Below are 21,102 nucleotides of genomic sequence, written 5' to 3' on the forward strand. Positions count from 1 at the left end.
CTTAAATGTGTCTACACAAATGTGCATCAAACAGAAGGAGTCATGATGCAGTCACTAGGCTACAGAAAGATTGTGAAAGTCTTCCAATATGTGAAGATTTTCTGGGTAGCACACATCTGCACATCACTGGGAGGAAAAGAAGATGACAGAAGCAGATTTGAGGCTATGAAGCTTGCCCAGGTTTACTGATGAAATGTCTAGCTGATCAGCATTCTGGTACTTTGTGTTGACTTTCTTGTCCATCTACTTTTATAGCTTCCCAGCTTCCACAGCCTCTGAAAAAAAGTTGGTTTATTTCATTAGGTAATTTGTGTATTTGAGAACTGAATACTTGCATGTAGTTTCAGAAACTTTTTCAAGACAGGTTGAGTCTGCTCGGATTGTTAAAGCTCTTACTATATTTCACAAAGGTTTTCAAAATAGATTTATATTCCCTAGCCAAATTTGCATCTTCCCGTCTAAATTCTCCTGTTATGCCAATTAGATTTGTTGACCTTTCCCTTTGCTTTCAGCTGTGCTAAAAATTGCTGTATTATATGCACTTTTCAATATATAGTGGTTGTATTTTAAATACTGTTTTTGAAATTAATCCAACTAAATGAAAGTACTGTTAGTGTTTAATACTCTTTTTTTTTAGGATAATAAAACTGCTTTATATTGGGCAGTTGAGAAAGGAAATGCTACAATGGTGAGGGATATCTTGCAATGCAACCCTGATACTGAGACATGTACCAAGGTAACAATTAGAATTTTAATTGAATTGCTTTTTTTAACATCTGTTCTTTTCTCAGCTCTTGTGTCATGTGAAGATTATACCACATTCTGTTTTTGTGAAGTGTTGGTACCTTGAACACTGTTAATTTTTTTTTTCATGAAATAAGGCTTCTCAGCAATAGTAATGTTCCCTCTGTTGATAAATATGATTTGCTGTTAAATAGCAAACAGGGATAGGAGGGAGCATGTGGATTCTTTACCTCAGCGTCGTTGACATGACCAGCAATAAGGAGTAAAGAGCAAGTGCTACTGGAAACTGAGGAAAGAGGTTTCTGATATTACTAGGCATGAGTTCAGGCATGTGCAGCAGTAAGGAAAAAAATAAGAGCAGTAGTTGGCACAGCATTGAAATATTTTCAGATATCTTGTATTATATCTGAATTTTGTCTTTCTCTATTTGACACTGTTATTGACAGAAGTGTATTTTGTTCTTTGATTCTAATCAATCTAGAACTGGGTCTGGGATACTTTTTCACAGACATAGGTGCTAAAGTGTTGTTGCTTGCACAGTAGCACATTTAATTTTATTTATCTTAAAATTTTTTGTTTCAATTTGTTACCCAATCACTATTTCTTTTTCTTGGTTTTGGGTATATGGAGATCTTTATATTCGTCCTACTTTTCCATTTTAGGATGGAGAGACACCGCTTATAAAGGCAACCAAGATGAGAAATATTGAAATAGTAGAGCTTCTTCTGGATAAAGGAGCTAAAGTCTCTGCTGTAGACAAGGTAAAGAATATTTGTTTGTTTACTTTAGTATATTTAATCATTTTAGTTTCGCAGCAGGATTTTGGAGAGAGCTGTTGAGGCTAATACAGAAAGAGAGCTTCCCGTATGGTTAATAATTAAGTAGACAATAAGACTTAAATGCTTAGTCTCCCATATGTTTAATAATTAAATAGATAAGAACACTTAAGTGTAAATTTGTTTCTACCATTAGTGTATTGTTGGGTTTTGGTTTGTTTTGTATTAGGGTGCTCTTAATTACTTGAAAAAAAATCCAGGTGAGGAATAAAAACTTGCACAGATAAACCAGCTAATTTTTAGTACACTTGAAGAAGAGCATATAGAATGGTTGTTATTTGTCACTAATGTTAGTTTTTGATTAATAGACATGGAACTAAAGGATGCCAAGGACAAATGCAGCTGGTTATTGCTGCCTTGTTATGCATTACCTACTTTGAGTGCAAGCCTCTTAAATACAGGAACATTTATTTGATGCCTTTTTAATCTCTTATTTAGGGTGAATAAGTAATTATATTGGTTTGATGCAATAAGAAAGCTTTTTCTGGGAAGTTTTTGGGGAAGTCTGAGCAGACATTGAAACAATTCTAACAAGCACTATCGCTTGTTCCAAACAAGTCCTTGAGTTTGCCTGTAGACATTTGTTTCTACACAGAGACTGCAGTTTTCATGAACTTGAAGATATTAATAAGCATTTAAGAAAGAAGGCAGTGTCTGAGGTTTATCATTCTAAGAACTGCTTTTTCACATGTCTTCTCTGAAGCATTTGTAATGCTTTTTCAAGGGCAAAAATGCTTGCTGTAAGGCACTGATGCTTTTAAAAGTGTTCTAAAATTTATTTCAAGGAAAAAGTGCTTCTGAAACAGTGTTGAACATATAGTGTCTATAGTTATAGGAATTCCTGTTAGATATTACTGGCTTTTCACTTAATTGCAGAAAGGAGATACTCCACTTCACATTGCTATTCGTGGAAGAAGCCGTAAACTTGCTGAATTACTCCTAAGAAATCCAAAAGATGGTCGATTGCTTTATAGACCCAACAAGACAGGAGAAACCCCTTACAATATTGACTGTAGCCACCAGAAGAGTATTTTAACGCAGATATTTGGCGCCAGTAAGTATAAGTTGTTTTTTTTTAATCACTCATATATATTGACAATCCAGTTTATTCAATTATCTATTGAAAGGCGACTACAGATTTTTAAATGCTTTAATGTTGCACCTAACAGGCTTAAAAATAATCAGTTGGGAAAAAGCCCCATCACTCCAAAAGCCTGGCAGAGGTAAAATAACCTTTTATTTTGACTTTAGGTGTTAGATAGTATGTAACTTCTCTTGGTCACTTTGTTTTTATTTGGATCTTTCTTGTGTGGGAATTACTTTCTTTGACTTCCTGTGTTTTGGAGTCTTGAATCTTGTAGTAGGCTTTAATAGTTGTGATAATTATGTATCATTTATGTGGATGATTTAAAATTCCTTTGAACAGGAATGTACAAAGAACAACAGCTGTTATAGGGCAGGAGTATATATACAAATATGGGTGAACATGTCATGACTTTATGTATGAAAATTGTTATACCTGAAGAGCTTTGTTAGAGCAAAGTTGTGTAGCACAGTGTTTGTGTTGCAGGACACTTGTCTCCCACTGAATCTGATGGTGACATGCTGGGCTATGATCTGTACAGCAGCGCTTTGGCTGATATTCTGAGTGAACCAACCATGCAGCCCCCCATCTGTGTAGGCTTGTATGCACAGTGGGGAAGTGGAAAATCTTTCCTGCTTAAGAAACTGGAAGGTAAAAGCTTGATTTAGTCTTTTCAGTACTTACAATCTCTCTACGAAAGGCATCACGTTGTAGTTACTAGTTTTTGTGAGGTTTGTTGGTCCATGTGATATTGTATCTGGTCTCTGTTTCTGTGATGAAAGGATTTAACTTTTACTGTGGTCAGTTCATCATAGATTGCTTTGTTCAGTTATACAATGTCAAGACAGTCTTTAAGTGCTTTTGTCTTTGTTCCTGTGAGTTTCCTGCAGCAGTGAATCTACCCTTTAGGTACTGCAGAAAGTCTGACTGCCAAAGTGTGCCTTACTGGGCCTGTTTGTGTGTCAGATCAGGTTCAGACCTCTTCTGCAGTATTTATTTGTTGTGCATCCTATGTGTCTTTTTCTTTTCAATGCTTAAGAACAATTATCAGGCTATTAATATTTTATTCTCTTTAGAGTATGTTCTTTGCATCTAGTTTTCTTCCCTTTTCCTGTTTATTATTTTTGAGTTTTTTGAACTTTCTGAAATGACAGAGGAAGGCAAATGCAGTATATGAAATGAATCAATATTATTCCTGATGGATATAAGCATCTTATTTAGTTTTAGCATTTTCTTATAAAGTTTTAGCATTTTCTTTCTTCAATATAATTCAAAATAGTTCTACCAATCTTGGTGTTTCTTACTTTCTGTGATTACTCTATTAGCCAAAATGGGATTTCTGCATTCATTTTTTTCACCTCCTGTTCCATGTCATAAACAAAAAGTGTATATAAAAAGACTGCAATATTTGTTGCTGATGAGCTTTTACATTTCTAAAGCACTTTCTCAGTGTTTTCTTCCTGTTCCTCATTCCTGTTTTTGTTCTGGATTGTGTATCTATTATTTCTTACTCCACAGAACAGAAATAAGTTCCTTCAGGAATTCCTGTTTTAGTAAATAAGAATCCAGAAACAGAAATAATACCACAGCCTTCACATTGTACTCTTATATCTGACTGTTTGAGGAACACAGTCCATGTTTCAGTAATTGAAATTTTGGGGGTTGGGTGGGGTTTTTTGACAGATGTGGTGGATTTATATTTCTCAGAGTCATAAAATATGTTTTACACTTTTGCAGGAGGATTGCATTACTTTTAATGTGCTTTCAGAAATAGAAAATCTGCAGCAAGGAATCTGAGTATCGTGTATTTAAATATTTTCATTCATTGCATGGATGAAAACTTAAGGTTTTGTATTGATGTTTGAAGAAGAATTCAAGCATCATTGTCTTTTTTTGGATCAATAATCGAGATAAGTTATACAGTCTGCTGAAAAAGTTCTTTCAAAAATGATCTGTTCTTTAGTGACTTCCTTTGTTAACTGATCTTTGTGTTTTTGTTTTAGATGAAATGAAGACTTTTGCAGGACAGCAGATTGAACCTCTCTTTCAGTTCTCCTGGCTTGTTGTATTCCTCACACTCATGCTGTGTGGAGGTTTGGGTTTATTGCTTGCTTTCACTGTGGATGCAAAGTTGGGAATAGCAGTGTCGCTCAGCTTATTAGCTGTTCTCTACATTTTCTTTAGTAAGTCTTGTATGGAATTCATTAGGGTTTTTATCTGGTTTTGGGATTAAATATTGTTTTGTAGATATGCTTTGTCATTCAGAAAAAATACTGAATGGTTTTGTAGACGATAAGACCTCTTTGGACCTTTTGTTTTGCATGTAATTTGTGAGAGGGCATTCTTGAGAACAAAGAAGGATTTTGTTTATTAATTTCATTGTGTTACTCTTACCGTTCTCATTTTTAGCCTAACTGCTTAAAGTTTATAACTTTTTTTACAGAACTCCATACTTTATCTGTTCACACTTCATGATTCTTTCAGCTGTCAATGTTGACTAAATTAAAACCATAACATCTTTTTAATATTTTAGCTGTAATTTACTTTGGTGGCCGGAGAGAAGGGGAGAGATGGAACTGGGCCTGGGTGTTAAGTACAAGGTTGGCAAGACATGTTGGATATTTAGAGTTGCTTCTCAAACTCATGTTTGTGAACCCACCAGAACTACCAGAGCAAACCACTAAAGCTTTACCTGTAAGGTTAGTTATTTCATTTATTTACTTATTTACTCTTGAATAAATCAGTCAGGCTCACTCTGATACTTCTCGAACTGTATGTTTAATGTGCACGTTTAGCTTCATAGGAAAAGTTACTGAGATTCCTGTTAGAAAAACAGTAGCTCTAGAAGATCATAAACTTTTCAGTGTGAAGAAGATAGTTTTTCTTGAGAACACTACTATCTGCCAAAGTTCATGGAAGTGCTTTTTAGAATTAGGGGTTTTGGCTGTTGTACTAATGAAAATTCATACCAGATAAAATAAGAATTTATGTATGTTGTGTATTCTCTATTTTTATTGCTTGTTCCACTGATTATTTCTGTTGAGGTTTGGGGTTTTTTTTCCTCCCTATAAGTAGAGCATCAGACTGTTCAAAGCTTCTAGTTTGCCTGAAAACAAGAAAATTTATGCTGTGTGTTTGAAAATTTAATTTACTTCTATTGCTTAAAGACTACTATTTTATCCTCATGGTACTTTTATGTCATCTTGTGTTTCTGTATTTTTTCTAATCCTCTATAAATATTTGAAAATAGATCAGAATGCAGTTTTGAAAATATTTGTCAATATTATAGTTTGGCATCATAAAGATATTTTCATGTTTTTACTGTCATCTGAGGTACTGTTAGTTATGTGACAGTTGTTATCTTTAAAAGAAATCAAGTTTTAGAATAGGAAGTGGGGCAAAGAAGAGGTTGATAAATGGGAAAATAGTTAAATTCCATGTAGATTTAAAAAAAAATTTAAGTGTTTTACATTTTGTACCCCTTAAAAAAACTTTTAACTACAGAGATGCAACAAGACTTTTGTTTTAGTTGCCAGAAAATATTTAAAGTTTTCTAAAGTATACAAAATACATACTTTTTCTCTTTCAGATTTTTGTTTACAGACTACAATAGACTGTCCAGTGTAGGTGGAGAGACTTCACTGGCTGAGATGATTGCTACCCTCTCTGATGCATGTGAAAGGGAATTTGGTTTCCTAGCAACAAGGCTATTTCGAGTTTTCAAGACAGAAGATACACAAGGTGGTTGTTTTTTTTTTTCACCTGAATGACATTTCCAATTATTCCATTTCAGTGCACTGTTACCAGGGCTTCTGTTTTTTGCATTATAAGCTCTTTTTAGAAATTGTTGTAGCCAAGCAGAAATTCATAGAGAAGGGGAAACTCTTTGTTTGGAAGAGAAAAAATGCCCCATTTTATTTGCTAATCTTGATTTTATTAATATAATAAAGGAATATCTCCTGTGAAGTAAAGTTTTCAGAAATGTCAGTGGAAATGTATATTTATATTATATCCTTATAGATGCAGCATATTTCCATAGAAATTAAGTCAATGTGTCTGAGTCAGATAAAGGGAAATGTATGTTTTTGTGTATTGCTATGAGAGGTTTGTTTAGTTTATTAGATTTTAATTTAGAGCTTTTATGAGTGACCGCTACTTATTCTTGGAAATCATAAATGTGTTGAAATGTTGGTCCAATCCTATAAATTGCTGTGATTAGTACTAGTAAGGGGGGATGAAGTGTACCTACTTGTTCCTACAAGCTTTTTCATTCTGTTTCATCTGTAGGTTTCTAGAAAAAGAAATTAGCAGAGTAGAGTATAATATTGTGAAGAAGGAGTACTAGGGCTTAACTTAAAATTAATTGAGGATTTATTTGTACTTTAAGTTAGTGTGTGTCAGTTACTTCTCATTTCTTTTTGTCCACAAATTGAGGAATCGGTCATCTCTCACAAAGTGAAATGTTTAGACTCTTCTGTCCTGCAGAGGCTGGCAAAAACACGCTATGTTTGCTGTGTTCAGCTGTGTGCTGAACACAACTTACTCCTCATTGTTCTTTTTCAAATTCACTAAATGTTCTTTATGAAAGACGTGTGGATTTTTTCACCCTTTTTTTCCATGTTAGGTTCTGCAGTTCCTCTCCTTAATCTCAGTGAAACTGCTTTCATGATGCTGTAATTTCTCCTGAAGATGTCTTGGGAATGGCAGTGTAGTGTTGGCTTCTTGTGATTATTTGCAGTAATCATCTTTTCCCTTTCATTTGTAATCTTACATTCACTTGTATTCTTTGGTCTGTTGCCTTCCTGTGCTCTGTCTAAATATCTAATTGATTTTTGAAATTTATTTTATCTATTTGATGATTTTGCACATTCTCTCCTTTTCTCAAGTTGTTTACAGGCCCAGGGTCATAAGCTTATTGCCTCTAGATGTTCATGGAAATTCCATAGAGGCTTATTTTTAGCCTTTCGTATCTTAATTTTTGCTATGTCTATAAACTTGAAGATATACACTGTTGGGCCTCTTCAATTGTCATGACATTGTTCATGATATTCAAGTGTTTCTCTAATCCAGTTCTGTCTCTTTCTAGTAAGAGGATGCTTACATTTCTACTTGAGTCTAGAACTGAATCTAATTATATTTGAGCTGTTCCCCTTCATTTCTTGCCTCTCACTTCTGTCATAATGCATTTCTGTTGCTTTGTCCTGCAGCACAATCCTATAAGTCATTTATGTCAGCAATGTGAAAAACCTTTGCAGCTCATGCCTTGGTATAGAGAATAATATGGGCCACATATAAAGTATTGACTATTCTTTCTACTTAGAATATTAAAAGTTTGATTTTCCCCCTGTAGTTCAAATACTGATGTTTAGCTCTCATAATTGTGTTTTAGATCATTGCTATTCTGTTCTTTGTTATCAACAAATGTGTCCAGAAGATAGCAATCTTCTAGATGTACCACTGGATCTGTACAAGTCTTAAAGGCAGAGACTGCTGCTTTGGAAAATGCTGTTTCTTTGGTCACTGATTTAGCTGTGCTAAGCTCCAGCTGCAATATTTGCTTCTTTCTTATCAGTCCAGTTGAAGTCAGGAGCTCTGGACTCTCCTCTGGGGCCCTTGTGAGCTGTCCAAAGCATATTTGCTGCAGTTTTGCTGTTTGTGTGTGTTTTAGCATGCAAGAAAGGATGGCCTCAGGCTGCAGCTTGCAATTTTGGTTTAATTCTTCAATGGTACCATTACTATTAAATTATGTAAGTATGAGGTTCCAGTTTAAAACCGAATAGTTCCTGTACTGTTGTCCTACAATTTATTTACATAAATAGACTTTACAAAGAGATGCCACAAAAGGTAAAGTGTAAAGTAAAGTGCTATCACTGATACAAAATTGTCATTTCTATCCAGTGTGGATTTCTTGAAATGATGGAAATAAACTAAAGATTAAAGGAATATCTCTGCTTCATAATTTCCAGGAATTTTGGCAAATAATAGATTTTTTTTCTCCACTGGTTTGTGTCTGGGTGATAACACTGCAGTAAGCTTTTGTGCCAGTTAGTGTTTTATGAGAAGTATGCAAGTTAATAGATTTTTCACTCGCCTGTCATTACATTGTACATTAGTTCTAACAGAAATACCTGTTTCTTAGGTAAAAAGAAATGGAAGAAAACTTGCTGCCTCCCATCCTTTGTGATTTTCCTGTTCATCTTGTCTTGCGTTGTTTCTGCGATCGCCCTGTTGGCAATTTTTAATGTGGAGTCAGCCAACATGACAGTGAACGTTATTCTCATAACGGTGACCTGTATTGTTGGCTTGGCCTTTTTCTTGAATTGCCGCACGTGGTGGCAGGTGATGGACTCGGTTTTGAATTCTCAGAGAAAACGTCTGCACAGTGCTGCCTCCAAGCTTCACAAGCTGAAAAGTGAGGGCTTCATGAAGGTGAGTGTTTGTATGAATTGGCCATTAAAAGGAATGAAACAAACCCCCAGACATGGAACGTTATTAAATTGGGGCACCATTAGTTTAATCAGGCTAAGTGTCACAACAGGAGAATGAGACTCGGTGAGTTTTAACTGAATGGAACACTTCTGTGCCAGTGGTAATTGTGCTTAGTATATAGCATCTATCTGCCTAATCGTGAATGTTACATTTGGGGTTTCAGTTTTCAGATTTTATTTTTACTGGGAAGAAAGTACTTGGAAAACAATTCTCAATTTCCATTATTTTGTAAAAGCTTACTTAATATCATAAAATGAGAAAGAATAACTTTGAGAATCTTCTAAAGGTGTAAAAGCAAGCCTAACTTTGTCTGCCTGCAAGACCTCTTTGCTAAGAAAGGAATTGTAGCACTGAAAGAACATTACAAAGCTCTCCATGTATTTAATGAAAAATGGTAGAAAACACTATTGTTTTGCTGTGTTGTGTCTATAAACTGATAAATATACTCTCAGGCTGTCATCAGATATGCTACATGCTCCTCTTTGAAAGTAAAATGTAGCATCATGATTTTTAACTTTGTAAATTGCAGCCATGTATAAAAATCTGTTGTACAAATATTTTTCATATAGTCATAGAATAGTTTTGAGTTGAAAGAGACCTTTTAAAGATCAGCCAGTGCAACTGGACCTTGAATATTTCCAGGGATGGGTATCCACAACTTCTCTGGGCAATCTGTACCAGTGTTTTACCACTTCATTTTAAACAAACTTCTTTCTTATATCTAACCTAAATTAACTGCCCTCCAGTTTTTAAAACCCATCCTCATTGTCCTCTTGCAAAAGGCCCTGCCAAAAAGTTTGTCCTCATATTTACCTACAGGCCTTTTTAGGTACTGGAAAGCCACAATAAACATCTCCCCAGAATCTCATCTTCTTCAGGCTGAATAATCCCAATTCTCTCAGCCTTTCATGACAGCAGAGGTGCTCCATCCCTCTAATCATCTTTGTGGACTCCTCTGGACTTGCTCCAATACATTGGTGTCATTGCTGTATTGAGGAATGCAGAGCTAGATGCAGGACTGCATGTGGGGTCTCACTAGAGTGGAGCAGAGGGACAGAATCCCTCCCACACCTGCTGCCCACACTGCTTTGGATGCAGCCCAGGACACATTTGGCTTTCTGGGCTACAAGGGCACATGGCTGGGCCATGTCCAGTCTCTCACCCCAGCATCCCCCAAGTCCTTCTTGGCAGAGCTCCTCTACATCTGTTTATCCCCCAGACTGGAATGATACCAAGGATTCAGTACAAAGGTACAAGGCCTTGCTCTTGGCCTTGTTGAACCTCATGAACCCCCTTCTTGAGCTTGTCTAGGTCCCTCTGGATGGCATCCTGTCCCTCAGGTGTGTCAACTGCGCCATTTATCTTCGTGTCATCTGCAAACTTGCTGGGCATGCACTTGATCCCTTCATTCTTGTCATTAATGCAGATATTAAATAACACTGGTCCCAGTGTGGACCTCTGAGGGACAGCACTTGTCACTGATGTCCATTGGGACACTGAGCCATTGACCCTTTGTTATTTTTTGCATCTCTTGACAAGTTCAGCTCCAGCTGTGCCTTGGCCTTCCTCACCACATCCGCTCACAACCAGACCCTGTCCCTAGGCTCTTCCTAGCATACCTGTGCTTGCTTCCACTGCCTGTGCATTTACTTCTTGGTCTTTGGTTTGACCTGCAGATCTCTATGCAGTGCAGCCAGCTTTTAGTCTTTGTGCCAATTTTCTTCTGGGGATTACAGGCTTTTGTGTTCTGTGGAAAGCATCCTTAAAACATCTGCCAGCTGTGTTGTCCCTGTAGTCAGTTTTCCAGGAGGTCTGTTGACTATCTCTTTGAAGAGCTAAAAGTTTGCTTTCCTCAAATGCAGTGTGCTGACTTTACTCCTTACCTGACCCATATCCCTCAGGACTGCAAACTCCAGCAGTGTGTGATCACTGCCGCTCAGAATGCAGCTCCAAGCTTGACATCCCCAGTTAGCTCACTTACATTAGTGACCATCAGGTCCAGTGCTGCTCCCCTTCTGGTAGGGCTTGTCTATTACCTAACTGAATTCCAGCAATCTCCTGGATTGCTGACAGCTCATGACTACATTTCCAGATGTTGGCGTCATCTAAGTTCCCCAGGAGGATGCAAGCCCATGAGCATGATGCCTCCTGTAGCATCCTTCATGTAGGACACAAAGCCTTTGTCAATAGGTCCCCCTTGATCAGGCCTGTTACAGACACAAACCCCAAGGTGTCATTTATTGGTCTGGTCCTCGTAAATTTTTATGCACTGACTCCACCAGTTTGTGGCTGTTTCTCAGAGGCATCTTTTTGTGATCTCTCCATCCCTTGATGTAGAGGGCAACCTCTCCTCCCCTCCTTCCTGTTCTGTCCCATTTGAACAGCCTGCAGCCATCAATAGTTGCGCTCCAGTCACAGGATTCATCCACCAAGTTTCTGGAATAGCAGCTAGGTCAGAGCTTTCTGGCAGCACAGTGGCTCCCAGCTCCTCCTGTTAGTTGCCCAGTCTGTGTGCACTGAGGTAGAACAACCTCAGCTGGGCTCTGAGCTGTGTCACCTTCTTAGAGGAGCACCCTTTAATTCCTTTGAAGTATTTTAGTGGTGTTTCCCTGTTTGTTCTGTTACCTCAGGAGCCTCTGCCTCATCTCCATAAGATTTCCAAGTATGCTCCAGTGTGGCCAGCTCATCTCAAATGAGGGCCCTCACTAGCCCTGCATCCCTCTAATCTTGGTGTGTCGTACCACAGTTTGTGGTGGGCAAGCCTGATTTATCCTGCTCCCTCTTGTTTAAAGCTGTGTCAGTTAACCCTGCTGGCTCCTGGTCAAAGGCTCTCTTTGCCCTTTGAGAAAGGTGAATCCCATCTGATGCCAGCATGCCTAGTGCCATGCTTTTGGAGCACAGAAGACCTGATTGTGTCTTGGTACTTGTGTGTTTCTGGACAGTTGTTTGTTGAGTGGTATTTATCTGAAATAACTTCAACCTTTAGGGAGTTAGGTTCACCCTTTGCCATCAAAGGAGAGAAGTAGGTATTCCAGGAGAGTTGTTAATCTCATGTTAATCTCAAGTTTTATGTCATCTTATTGTGCACATTCTAATGAATCTCCTGGTTAAGAGATCAGATTTTAATGTCTACCTGTTAGCTGCTTAAGCCAGGAAAGGCAAATTCCACCTTTGTTCTATGTTATGGTTGGTTGTTACAGGTGTGATAATGTTGAAAAGCTTAACAAATCTTCAGACTGCATATCTTGAATAGCAGTGACTGAGTATTAGAGTAATAGCATAATGTGCTTGGCTGGAAGGCAGATAGAAAACTTTGCTGTACATTTTATGCAAAGCAATGTTTGAGGACTAGCTGAAGCCACAAATGCTCTTTTATTTACTTCTGTTTTACTGTGCATAAATATTATTTTCTTAAGTAACCTTGTAATGGATTTTAAATAAGGATAGTTTGTTATATCAAAATGGAATATATGTTTCTGCTGTACATTTTCGTTCAAATAGGAAATTAATACATTGGAAGTAACATTTTAGGACTTTTCACTTTGAGTATTTGTAAATTTATTCTTGTAATCTTACTGAAGTATTTTTGGGACAAATACCAATCTGCAAAAGGAAATATATGTATTCTTATCTGTTTTAAATATTATAGACGTGTCTTTTCCTTTCTTGTTTTTTTCATTTTTATAGGTTTTGAAGTGTGAAGTGGAACTGATGGCCAAAATGGCAAAAACCATTGACAGCTTCACTCAGAATCAGACAAGGCTTGTTGTAATTATTGATGGACTGGATGCTTGTGAACAGGACAAGGTTTTACAGATGCTTGATACTGTGAGTTGGATCATTTTATAAAGATAATCTCTGGATTATATGCATGATCTCTTCCACAAATGAGCTCAGATACATACAGTTACTGTGTGTTTTCTGTAGAAAGAAAGCTATGTTGTGGTAATTAATATTTGTGTACATTGGCATAACTATAGTGCTAAGGATGATGGGTTTTAAAAGTTGAAAATTAAATTGCAGTTAGTACTTTTGAAAAGTACTTTTGAATCAAATATAAACTATGGAAAATAATTATTTTGTTGAAACAAGCTTAAAATGTTTGGAGTTTTTCATATTTTTACCATTGAAGTACTTTAGATAAAAAATACTTAAATGCTAAATATTTGTGGGGAACTGGAACATTACTGCATGATACATCCTTGGTGATGTATCCACTATAAATTCTGCTGTTAAATTGTTGAGTGTGCTTATTTCTAGCTGTGTTCCTAATGTTCCTAATGTTAGATATCTCTTATAGAAGAAGCTGACATCTCCATTCATCTCTTGGCCTCTCAGGTTTATTCCTTGAACAGAATGAATATAAAGTGTTGAGCCAAATGTTCAAGTGATCTGCAGCTACAGTTAGTTGTTACTAACAAGGTTTACTGTCTACTTTTTTCCAGGTGCGAGTCTTGTTTTCAAAAGGCCCGTTCATTGCGATTTTTGCAAGTGACCCACACATTATTATAAAGGCAATTAACCAGAATCTCAACAGTGTTCTACGGGATTCAAACATCAATGGCCATGATTACATGCGAAATATTGTCCATTTGCCCGTTTTTCTGAACAGCCGAGGGCTTAGTAATGCAAAAAAACTGATGGTAGCTTCAACAACCAATGGGGATATTCCTTATGCAGATAATGTAGGTAAGGTTCTGCAGGAGGGTGATATGAGCATTGCAAAACCAATGATCCAAAATCTGTGTTTTGGAAGAAATTGTTTAAATAATTGACAGATCATTAGTATTATTTTTATAGGTCAGTCAAATGTATGTCACTGGAGAAGATGCCTACCTTTGTTTTCTTTTCCATAGGGTTGCATGAAGAGGTTGACAGGAGAGTTTCTCAGAACAGTCTTGGAGACATGGCCAAGCTTGGTAGCAAAACTGCTCTCAACAGGCGGGTGAGAAGGATTTTAAGTCTAAATAGATACTGGTAAAACCTTTTTTTCTTTTCTGTTTTTTTTTTTTTCTTTGACATTTTCAATAATACCAGCTTGGAAGATTTATCAAACCATTCTTGAGAAATTTTTATAAATGATCCATGTAAGAAAAGTCCATTCTTACATCAGTAGACTGATGCTCTGTCAAAGAGGAAAAAGTTTGCTTGCTCACCAAAGTATTCCTTTCCACAAAAAAATTAAATATAGATCTCTGTGAATGCTGAGATGATACAGCAGATCTGGTAGGAGCTATGGTCTGTGTGTATATTTTGGATATTTTTTGTATAAGCCTGACATCAGTAGTTGCAGGATGTTGCAACAAGAGACAGTAATTGAGTTAATCAAAGCAATATTAAGTACTAGACTTGTACTGCAATGTCTACCACATTCTTTTCCTGCTTTCTGTTCTTTTATATTCAAATAAAATCACAAACTGGTTGAATAAAAGGTATCTAGATAGTTGTGAAAAGCAACACAGAGTCTGAGGATACTGAGGTTTTGAGCTGCCGTTGGTAGAGACTTTGTGAGTTTTGTAGTGGAGGAGCCTGATGGTCACTTGAATTTTTACATGTAGTTAGTAAATGGATCATATTAACTCACTAGAGAGACAGTGGGAAGCAATGACAGAAATGCTGAAAGCAGTAATCTTTTAAGAAAATATTTTGCTGTGTCATTCTGTTTTGCCCTCTCAGAATTGATGTAGAAGTAAAACGTGTAACTCTTACCACTTCTTGGCTTCTATGGAAATAATATTCAGCTTTTACACAGGTAAATTAGAATTAAATTCTTGTACGTTTTATATTTCCCGTTGGCTTCACAGACTTACTCACAAAGGCTCTAACTTGATTATCAAGTAAAACTGAAGTCTTTGAAGTACTTAAAAGCTTTTGATATTAATCAGTATTCCTTGGGTTTTCGTTTCATTATCAGGATACTTACCGAAGGCGCCAGATGCAGAGGACCATTACCCGCCAAATGTCATTTGATTTGACCAAGCTGTTGGTTACAGAGGATTGGTTCAGTGATATCAGCCCTCAGACCATGAGGAGGTTGCTAAATATTGTTTCAGTGACTGGTAGGTGTGACATGCTGGTGTGCAGTAAACAGGATTATTGTGTTTTGCTTGCTTGTAGTTACACTCAGACTTTTAAGTGTGTAAACTAAATTGAACAAGTCAGTCCATGTGTTGCTTTTGAAAATCTGAAGCAAAGTCTTCCAGAATGTAAGAAAACATTATTGACCATTCTATGTGGAATTTGAAAGATCTGTAATATTTGTTGTTTCATTGACTTCAGTTGGGAGACAAATTATTCTGGTTTACATTTAGGAAATTTTATATTTTTTTATTTTGAAATGGTATAAGAATATTACATTTTTCAGTTTCATGATACTGTGGTCTGTGCAAAGATTGTAGTGATGACATGTGAAAAGGTAAGCTGTGAGTGAAAAACCAAGTATATATCCAGTTTATTTTTGCTATGAGTATTTGCTGTTCTTTTTCCCTAAATGATTGTGTGAGGCTGATGAAAGCATTTTGTCACCTGTTTTTCTTCAATAAAGCACAGTCAAGACATTGGTATCTCTGAACTTTGTATCTCTGAACTTTAAAAACTGGAAATAACTGGAAGAGGGCTTATGGAGGTTTAATAAAAACATGTTTCATATAGTAAGTGAATGGGGAGTCATTATTTAGTGTCTTTTCTGTTACAGACACTAGAAGGTGCCGGGTAGCCCTACAGCTACCCGGAGCAAAGAAAGTGAATTACTTTTTACACTGTATATAGTTAAGAGAATAAATCTGCAGCACACCTCAAATTCTGGGCTAATGTTTTAAATAAGTGTTCTGTCGCTTTGCTTGTTACTGCAATTTGTAGTGTGAAACCTGTCTTGTTTTGGCAAATTACAGTGCAGTTATGAAAGCATAACAAAATCACAAAATTTTAGTTGTAAAATTAAACTTAAAAAAATAGACCTTGCAAGAACACTTTTAGTGTAGTATAATCTGTGGTTAGACATAATGATTTCATAAACACCTTTATGAACAGAGCCTTCAGGCTGTAGGTTACATGTAATTACAGATACTAATAAAGGACTTACAGAAAATTTGCTGAAACTTCAAATGCCTAAATTGTAGCCTTGACTTTTTCTGGTTTTTAAAATAACTTTATTTGTAATTTATACTTTACCATACTAACTTAAAACAATCTTTTTTATAGCTTTGAATTTTACTATAGTGGCTATTGAAGTTGACAGTTGTATGCTTAACTTGTTTTGACCACATTTCATATATCAGTGCATAGAAAATCTGTCAAAGTATTAGCATGAAATTCTGTGTTTAGGTGGAGAAATCAATGCTGTGTGAAATTTTTTATTGAATTTGGTTGAAGTAAGTTAAGATTCATCAGTAGCAGGATGATAGTAATTAGTGTTTAAACTGGGACTGAAGTTGACAGTTTTGGAGAGTCTCATATTTTGACCAGTATTTACAAGGATTTTTATTAGACTGTAAAATTATATTTTTAGATGCATCTTGCAATGATTTTGAATTTACTGAGCTAAAAATATAATAGCAGGAAGTTCACACATCAGATAATGACAAAGTAACATAGCTGTTACTTTGAGGGGAGAAAAGGTAACTTTCAGAAGGGAGAAAAAATCCTCGGTTTTCTTTTGTTCTTGTTCTTTTAGGTCGTTTATTGAGAGCCAATCAAATCACATTCAATTGGGACAGACTGGCAAGTTGGATCAATCTCACAGAGCAGTGGCCATACCGAACATCATGGCTCATCCTGCATCTTGAAGAGACTGAAGGTGTTCCAGATCACCTGACTTTAAAAACCATCTATGAGAGGTAGTCATTATTCTGGTAATGGTGTGCAATTTCAGTAATTAAAATAGTGATCGTTATTGATGATCGCTAGAATAACATGGCTTTCAAACATTTATCAGGTTGTAATCTAAAATTCCCACAATCTCACCCTCTTTTGCTGACTTTTGAAAACTTCTAAGTGAGTTTCATTGCTATTTGATGCACTATGTATGAATGAGTGCTTTGTATTTAAACTGAAGAGAACCGTACCGGTATTCTTTCACAGGCAGCTAACTGTACTTTTGTCTCCTGATATCCTTTTCATCTTTATCTTGGCCAAGCTACAAGTTGGGTATTTTTTCCACTTCTTTGTTAATCTGAAGTAAGCTCAGCACAAACTGGCCTTACTGATAAAAATCTCTGAAGGTTTTGTGCTTAGCAGGTGTGCTATGGCAATGCCATGTGCTGCAGTTAAGGGATGTGAAAAAGAGGCATGACTTCCTCCATTTCTGCTACAAGTTGCTTTCCAACAGAGCTGTCTAGGTATTACTGCTGAGAAAAAATTGCCCGGTGTTGCCAGTGAACTTCTCTCTCCAGAACCCTCTGGTTGTAAGAAAGGATTTGTGGGTTGTGACCTGATGACAGTGGAGGAATGGAAGAGAGAGATGTAACTGAGAGTGGGGCCTATAGAAGAAAAGCAGAATCTGAGAATTGGAGTCAGGGGGAAGAAGGAAAGGTTTAACTTGGATAAAATATAATGGAGATTAGATGAAAAGAACAGCTGAGGTAAAGAGAGAAGATTGTGACTAATTGAACAAGTTACCAGAAAATCTAGAGATTTTGCAGGGTCCAGGGGAATGAAATTGGAGAGAAAATACTGGAAGTGTGCTCTGCAGTGAAAGTCAAGGAGTAGGAGATGAACTGTCTGAGGGTCTGGGGTGGGCTGAGACTGGTTGAAGTGTTGAGAATGGAATTAGGATTGTTTGAGAAAGATTGAATGAGTTGTTATAGAAAAGTTGAAGTGCAGTTAGGATCTGAACACAGAAATCTCAGAAGGTAGAGGGATAAGAGTAGATTGGGCATGATGAGGCTGAAGATTGAAGACAAATGAAGAGGGCAAGTAGTAGACTGAAGCAGTTGACTGGCTTTAAGCTGGAAGATGGCTTTAGAAATACCAGACTTCACAGGTAAATTGAATGCATGTTTAGAAAACACTCTCCTTTAGAGTATGGACCCAGGTTTTGAGTTTTGCATTTCCTCTGTGAGTATAATATACCTGTAAAATCAAAGGTAAAGCACAGAGAACCCATCTTTCCACAGTATGTTCACACAAGTAGTGTCACAAATGTTTATGTGATCAGCTAAGTAAAGTAATTCAGAATCATCCGGAATTCCCTTTCCTGTCATGCTTTTTATTCAAAGTTCTCTTTGTTCAGATTTCTGTATAGCATGTTTTACAATTTTATATTTTCAGTATTGTCATGGTTTGACACTGGCACAATGCCAGTGCCCCATGAAAATATACTTCCCTGGTGTTTGCTGTGAGATGTGACCAGGAAATAAGCAAAGCAGGCCTCTACCTTAGAAAAAAAAGTTTATTAACTAAACTACAAAAGGAAAACAAACCACACACACACACACACACACACACACACACACACACACACACACCTGGAAAATGAAAACTCCACAAAAAAGCATTTCCTCCTCCCCCCCACCACATTTCCAATACATCTTCCAAATTTCAACTCTCCCTCCATCACCCTGTAAATACTCAATTCCAGTCCATCAAGAGGAGAGGAGTCCTTCTTGGGGCCATGGTGACCTCTTCCTTGCATGCCCAGCGCTCCCACCACTGGACAAGGAACAGAGCTGCTTCAAGGGTTATCCTTTTAAGGGTGCTTTGACCAGTTCCGAAAAAAAAAGCACAGTTTCCTCATCACTCTCGGGACCTCTTGTCCCCCCCATACTTGTCTACCCCCTGGGGCCGGGGGGTCTCCAAAACTGAACCCTCTCAGTTCTGAGCCATCGCCTCCCCCCTGCATGCAGCCTCTGTGTCACGAGGAAGCATGGTTCTGTCCATGGCTGTACCAAAAAGAGTCCAGCAACCAGCTACTCCATCATCTCTTTCCGGCCTCTTCTTTACTCTCCCAGCCTCACTCACTGCTCCAACTGTCATTCACTTGCTCATTTCTTCTTTATCATCCACTCCATTTCCCCTCCGGGAAAGGTCCAAATGCTCTGTGAGGTCTTCATCGTCCAGAAAGGGGTTAACAAACTTCTGCACTCAGCCAGGCTCATTCCTTGCTGCACTCCCCCCTTCCCCCTCCTTCTTCACAGGCTGATATCACTTCAAGGCCACAGGCCTGTACCAGCTTTCCCTCTCTCGTCTTCTGGCTGGGGGTGGGGGGGGAACTCCCTTTTGGAGATTTCCCCTAATTTTGTCCTGAACCAGGACAAGTATTTACCCAACAAACTCATTACAGTTTTCTGATTGTTGGCACCCAGAGTAATAAATCACTTTGGGATGATTGAAGTCCAAAGCTGTCTTCAAGACATAACAATCGTAGTAAACCAATATAAATAAAAGGACATTCACAAGTGAATGTGAATAACTTGGGTTCTGGATTGTTTGTTGTTAGCACAAACACTTGAGCTGTTGATACTTAGTGCCAGCTGGAGCGTGTCATGGTTTATTAGTTAAGGTGTGGAGGAGATTCATGACTACCGCTATCTTGTACCTCTTGCTCTATGCAGGTTGTTTGGAAGTGATGCAGCCGCTAGAGTAGACTTCTAAGTTCATAACTGGCAATTACAAGTGTCTAGGTAATTTTTTTGGTGTTTAAAACCAGAGTACATAATGGGAAGAAACAGTGAAGAACCCTGTACAGTGTATTGGAAAAGGGAAGGTGATCATCATCTTTTAAGGAAAGCTGTTTGTATTCTGCCTGCAATACCAGAAAAATGAGGAAAAGGAAAACAAGACCAACATTCAGGATTTTCTCTTTAGCAAAAAAATACCAACAGGGTTATTTGGTGTTGATACCAAATGATATCAATAAGATGATAAGGCTAAAATGCTCCGTTTCCCTAGCTTCTTAACAATTAAAGAAAAAAGTTTTCTAACAATAATGTTGCTGCATGCTCGGGAAGAGAATTGATGTCTCTCAGCCCCTTCTGTTGAACCTGTGTAAGGAACTAAATATGTAACTCTCCTGAAGTATTGACAAAGCTGAGGTCTCATCTGTCTGGTGATTTGTGTGATCATCTTTACCATATGCTGAATGTGAAAAGGTCTGTGAACTCTTCTCTGGGATTATACAGAGCTCTAAAAATTTTGTTTTATCCAAAGTAATCCTTTCAGTGTCATTGCTCTTCTTTTTCTCTGCAACTGTTTAAGGTAACTTGACTCAAATAACTGTTTCACTATCATTTCAAAGTTAGTTCCTCTTCTAGAACTTCAGTTTCAGTTTTCTAAGTTTTATTAGTTTATAGAGCCGCTTTCCCATTTGGACTCTCATAATTATCACTTTTGGACTCTCTCAATATCACATTTTGATAATTATGTCACTTGTTCCTGTACTGAGTTTGTTGTTCTCTGCTTTTTATTCTTCAAGGGTTTTTTTAAAATATCTTCATGTTTTAGATCAGAATTGAGAATATATTTTTCCTAGTATTGAATAGTTTTTGTCAAACTACTTTTTATTGTGAGACTACAGCTTTAGGGTTGCTGCTTGGACATCTCGTCGCTGAAAGGAATCTTGTAGGTTCTGTGTTAAATGTAAGAGTTTCACACTTGATCGCGTTCTCTGTGTAAAGAGAATCCTTTGATATTACAGTTGCTTTCCCAAATTTTAAAAGATCGAGTGTTGAAAAGCTTTTGAATCACAAGGATTCCCTTGCAGTGAGAACTCCCCATTGCCTTCCCCTCCGCTGCAGACGGTGCGGAGCAGAGAGTGACTGCCCTGGACTGGCCAGTTACAGCTCCTTCAGCTGAGGAGTTACTGTGGATGGTCGGTGTGTGCGGTGGGGTACAGCAGTGGGGAGGGCAGTTAACTGCGTGTTGCCCTGCAGTTGTGTTCCAGAGGCGGGCTGTCCCCCGCCTGTGTCCCCGAGGCGAGCTGTCCCCAACTGTGCCCCGGGAGGCGGGCTGTCT

General features: G+C 37.5%; 1 protein-coding gene across 4 annotated transcripts in view; it reads left to right on the forward strand.

Moving 5' to 3' along the window:
* Positions 1-21,102, forward strand: part of KIDINS220 (kinase D interacting substrate 220) — a 69,194-nt gene that overhangs the window by 13,824 nt on the left and 34,268 nt on the right. For all 4 annotated transcript variants that reach the window (XM_031056475.1, XM_031056478.1, XM_031056476.1 and 1 more), the window contains exons 9-21: positions 638-736; positions 1,407-1,505; positions 2,457-2,634; positions 3,151-3,315; positions 4,668-4,847; positions 5,198-5,363; positions 6,254-6,405; positions 8,804-9,093; positions 12,841-12,981; positions 13,599-13,842; positions 14,010-14,098; positions 15,068-15,212; positions 16,826-16,988. In XM_031056475.1, coding sequence (XP_030912335.1) covers positions 638-736; positions 1,407-1,505; positions 2,457-2,634; positions 3,151-3,315; positions 4,668-4,847; positions 5,198-5,363; positions 6,254-6,405; positions 8,804-9,093; positions 12,841-12,981; positions 13,599-13,842; positions 14,010-14,098; positions 15,068-15,212; positions 16,826-16,988 — 2,111 coding nt within the window. The remainder of the gene's footprint in view (positions 1-637; positions 737-1,406; positions 1,506-2,456; positions 2,635-3,150; positions 3,316-4,667; positions 4,848-5,197; positions 5,364-6,253; positions 6,406-8,803; positions 9,094-12,840; positions 12,982-13,598; positions 13,843-14,009; positions 14,099-15,067; positions 15,213-16,825; positions 16,989-21,102) is intronic.

The sequence above is a fragment of the Geospiza fortis genome, unplaced genomic scaffold, assembly GCF_000277835.1.
Source record: "Geospiza fortis unplaced genomic scaffold, GeoFor_1.0 scaffold81, whole genome shotgun sequence".
In the NCBI taxonomy this organism is placed as follows: domain Eukaryota; kingdom Metazoa; phylum Chordata; class Aves; order Passeriformes; family Thraupidae; genus Geospiza; species Geospiza fortis.